Below are 5,000 nucleotides of genomic sequence, written 5' to 3'. Positions count from 1 at the left end.
GCCTCTAATTCATTCAGTCTTCTTAACTAGATTAAAAGAGTATTGTATTGAATCTGTATCAATTGTGAATAGTGTAAAGGGGCTAAAATACAGCAGGATTCTCTGGATACTATTCCATTTGAAAATAGATTCTTAGAGCTTTTTATAGGTAATTGGGACAGTGTCTTATTCAATCAATTTGTTTAATCAGATTAAATTACTATTGTATTGAATATATATTAATTATCAATAGTGTAAACATGTTAAAACTCAATTGATTTCGCTGGATGAAGTTTCATTCAAAAATCAATCTTAACCTATTTTATGCAACAAACTACATTTTTCAAAGTAAAAGTGTTTGTAAAATCTACTGTACAGCAAATATCCTAGATTATGTGAAGTGGATTGGTATTTAGGTAGTGAGTGATTAGGGTCTAGCAGCATGGTTTGTATTATGTACAAAGGGTTATTGATATTTATAAAATCAAAGCAACCGAGATGTTTATATTTGATAGATAAGACAAGTGTTCTGGTTGAGTAATTAATGTTATGATCAACCTGATACAGAAATGCAATAAATTTACACAAAACAACATCAAGTTAATGTAAATATCAAAATGAAATAACACTTGATATATCAGCGTGTTGCACAGAAGTGAATATGCAGTGACTTGGTATGTCCCACAGACCATGAAAAAGCATGTAAGTCCACCACTTTGTGAAACCTTAAGTTTCCATGGAAACTTCTGTAATAGTACAAAAGCAAATAGTCGCTGATTAGAAGGACTAACAAAGTGGGCAAGTGTCATATTTGGTTATTCTGAAGGGTCACAAAACCACACAGTAACAAGAAATGCAAATTTGCAGGAATTACCACTTACTAGAACTCTGTAGATATGGTAGTATCAAGTGCATATTTTATTCACAATCCTTAATAAAAATAATTGTATTTCGTTAAAAGTTCTTTTTAGATTAGCTGTAAACTGAAGATATCATGTTTATAAGATTTTGGGACTAGCAGCTTGGTCATAAGTTAACAAATTTTCTATCTTAATTTTCTTCAGGGAATTTGTATCACGGAATTTGTAATCAAAAGAAGTTTTTTTTTTTTTAAATTATGCATAGGGTGAAATTAGGTTTAGAATTAGATGAACTGTGTGTACACGGAATTACAAAACAGGATTAGCAAATAAAGCCCAGCGAGATGCACACAAGAGATTTACACAAGAAATCACAGCAAAATGAAGGTTTTCACATACTCTTCCAGGCAGCATCAACAGAAGCATTAGCAATAGCTGGTCACTTGAAATAGATAGAGTGAGGGAGGGTCTCCCATCTGCTTAAATGTCTTTAAACGTCATTCATATTTCAAAGATTTATTTGCAATAGGAAGGAGAAAAAATTTAACAACATTGGAATTTTGAATCACGAACTCTGCAACTTCAGATCCCCTTAAAGACACGATAAATGTGATCTACAACGATCTTTGGGAACATAAAAGACATCACAGATGAAAGACCAGATTTTACCGCGCATGCATCGTCAACGCTGCTGAAGATTCCACCACTCAGGATTGAAAGATATGAATGGCCGTCTCTCTCAAATGGATTCGGCCTGTTTAAACAATCTTACTCAAGACACACGACATTAACAAAATGTTTTATTATTAACTACTTATTCTAATCTCACTAGAAAAAAAGAAAAAGAAAAAAACTAACTGTGTAAATGTTAAATATCTTGACATTATGAAGAAAGACCAGACTTGTTATATAAAACGGTTGAAAAATCTTTGTCTTCGCAAAACAGTGATTTTACTGGACTTTTCTGTATAATACATGAATTAACTGGATACTTATAAGTTGAACATTCGTTAAATGATACTAAATTTTCTTGATGATCAGATAAATCGTATATACTCCAGAAAAAGTTTTCTTATTCCTTGAAGTAGATTTAAACAAAATATCTTTAACAGAATTACTTGTTTTTAATTTCAAATATTTTTCTATACCATAAGAATGCAATAATTCCTCACTGAACTTTATTAATAATGTTTTAAACAAAGGTCTATGATATCTGGTAAAACTAGATTCATGCCTAAATTACATTGCAATATTTTATGAATGATTTATTGATTGTTGATTGTAATAAGGATACGTTCTCTATAATATAATTGACATCTTGATAAGAGCAAAATAACAGCAATAAATAATATTGAAAATATCCAAATTTGAATTTTGGTCTTTGAGCGTAGGGCAGCAATTGAGGATTTACTGAGCAAGGATATAGGAATGGACAGTTGACTAGTGGTGGAATGTCCAGCTTACTTCTTCCTGATCCATCTTCCGGCTGACCTCCCAAAGGGAAGAATTTGCCATAGATCGTCTTGAATGTCTCCTCTGATATGACCCCTGTCGGACACTCCTGTTTGAATCCTCGGTACCTGTTCAATGGAAATATATTAAATCAAAGAGCTTAGTGCTTTTTGAAATGAAGTAAATATTCACGTATCCAAGACTCAGCTTTGTGTGGTCAGTGTGGATTTTAAGGACTATTAAATATATTTTGAAGAAATAAGAAACTTGATATTTTACATTTTGTCTTTGATAATTCCTAAACTTGTTCAGAAAAAAATATCAGTATAAAAAGTATTTAGTTATATCTGCCCAACAAAACCATGGTGATGGTGATTTTTTACATGAGCAAAGCATCTATCAATTCACTTCGTAGAAATATGAGGACACTTTATTAAACTAATCCCTTAAAATGTTAATTGTTTATTGCTCACGAAACAGTTAATCTACGTATGAAGATGATATGATAGGGCATAGTGTATTCAAAACTAGTCAGCAAAACCAAAGAATAATAGTATTTCCCCACGTCATATACTGCAGTTTAAAGAAACTATAGGTATAATAATAATAATAATAATAATAATAATAATAATAATAATAATAATAATAACAATAATAATAATAATAATAATAATAATAATATGGATAGGGAAGTGGGGAAAATGGGGAAAGGAAGAATACCCCTGGATACAATCCAGTTTATAGCTCGCAGGCAGGTACTCGGGATGGGAAAGATTAAGGAAGTAGGGAGAAAGAGAAGTACAGAAGAAGAATAAAAGAGAGGGGCAGACCCTCTTGCGATATTAGGGAATTAGTATTATTATTTATACTGATTAGTAAAAAGAAACTATGATTGTGAATTATAGAACCAGAGTAGGAATAAATCTACATTTTAATGAGTCCTTTAATTGTATATAGAAGTATTTGTTGTTACAATAATTTTACCAAGAAAATATCTATGGTTAGACAATAGATATATAGAGGTTAACTATATCAGAAATTAGATACAAAAATTATTCTGTAATGTTTTATTCCCTTACTAACTGATTTTGCATAAACCATAACATGACCGTGACAGTGAGAGAAAATGGTATCTAACAAACATATAACAATTACTATGTTTAGGATTAATGATGATACTTACAATATTTTACAAGTTCCATAAAATAGTCACAGTTCACCTAATAATAATAGTTTGCACAAATTGGGAAAGTAATTTAGGTCTTCGGTTTCTAAGTCTCTATGATTTGAGACTCAGATGAGGATAAAGTACGAAGAATTCAGAAGGTCAATGACATATTTCCAGAACAAGTTTCCAGAACGCAGTTCAAATGTTAAAGATGGTAATCAGGGTCACAGCCTCTGATGATATCCGGTCTTCCTAGATATCCTAATTTCTTTTGTAAATTAGCAGCGTTACAACAGACGTCACAAATTATGTCTCCACAAACGCAGTTGTTAACTCAGAGATAGATGAAGCAAGTCACCTCTATAAAACGCTTTAGGCTCTTTTTATGCTCAACAGAGACGTTTTCTATGAAATACCAGATCATCCAGGGCTAACTATATTACGCAATGAGCAAAGCTGTAGACGTCGAAAAATTTCGAGAAATTTCCGGAGGCTCTTGTTTTACAAATCATTACAATGTTTTTATATTAACATTAATATTCATTATGTCAAAATAAACCTTTCTCACAGGCCCTATAACATAATATATACAAATTTAAACTATATATAACACTCTGCCAAAGAAAAGAAAGTTCAGCTAAAATCAGTTATTGTTCTTTTGTGTATCACTATTTCTCTACGGATATCTAAATCTATGATTGGTCATCAACGATATATCTAATGATATTTCTTGAATGTGAGTCGGCAAATATATATTTAAGTTTTATGCTAAATTCATGATGAAGTAATGGCTACCCGTAGTTTTTTTTTTTTTTTTTTTTTAAATTGATATACAGTTTCAATATCTTCCAGAAGGTACAAGACTTAAGCCAAGCTGATTTTACCATTAGAGGCTTAACAATTTAGAGATACATTCCTCACTATATCACAGTTAGCAGGTTTTCGTTGTCCCTGATTCTGACAGAAACTCCAAATAGATCTGGGATAAATGAGAGTTTAGTACAAACTATATAGTAGTTCATAATGTAAAACAACTTTAGTAAAAGATATTCTGGAATTGAATTATCTTTGTATAGGTTTAAGGTTTGAACAATACCGAAAAAAATTATTTAATGTACTCCAGTGATTATGGTAAAAGGATAAATTTTACGGGAATGTTAAGATAATTAACGTCATTTCATACTTGTGGAGTGAAACATGGAAAGATACAATTTTTCTGGAATGGATAAAAATCTTTTAAGATATTATGATTAGCATAGATACGGAGGATCAGCGTTAGTTCACGTTGATGTAACCCTACAACAAGGAGTAGTCAAAGCAATATGAGCATAATGGTAAAGTAGATATGACATGCCAATATAAAAACTATCATGATAATTCTTTTTATTCTGAGAGTTACGCAAACTCTATAATTTCCTTCGCCAAAATCTGCAAATGGTATGTATTCACCCATGGCATGTGTTTCTTAGTTCATTTATTTGTTTGTGAGTATTTTACACAAAACTGTAGTACTGGTTTTGATCAAACTTAGTAGTTATGTT

The 5,000-nt window shown here is 31.2% G+C and overlaps 1 protein-coding gene across 4 annotated transcripts in view; it reads right to left on the bottom strand.

The window, feature by feature from the left end:
* The window catches only part of LOC137655771 (A-type potassium channel modulatory protein KCNIP2-like), a 1,424,523-nt gene that overhangs the window by 49,241 nt on the left and 1,370,282 nt on the right, over positions 1 to 5,000 (bottom strand). For 3 of the 4 annotated variants that reach the window (XM_068389903.1, XM_068389904.1, XM_068389901.1), the window contains one exon: positions 2,304 to 2,419. In XM_068389903.1, the coding sequence (XP_068246004.1) occupies positions 2,304 to 2,419 (116 nt within the window). The remainder of the gene's footprint in view (positions 1 to 2,303; positions 2,420 to 5,000) is intronic. The other variant, XM_068389902.1, reaches the window with a different exon arrangement.

This window comes from Palaemon carinicauda, chromosome 16 (genome assembly GCF_036898095.1).
Source record: "Palaemon carinicauda isolate YSFRI2023 chromosome 16, ASM3689809v2, whole genome shotgun sequence".
NCBI lineage: Eukaryota > Metazoa > Arthropoda > Malacostraca > Decapoda > Palaemonidae > Palaemon > Palaemon carinicauda.
The sequence above is the reverse complement of the archived record's forward strand: the minus strand, read 5'-3'. Positions and strand labels throughout refer to the sequence as shown.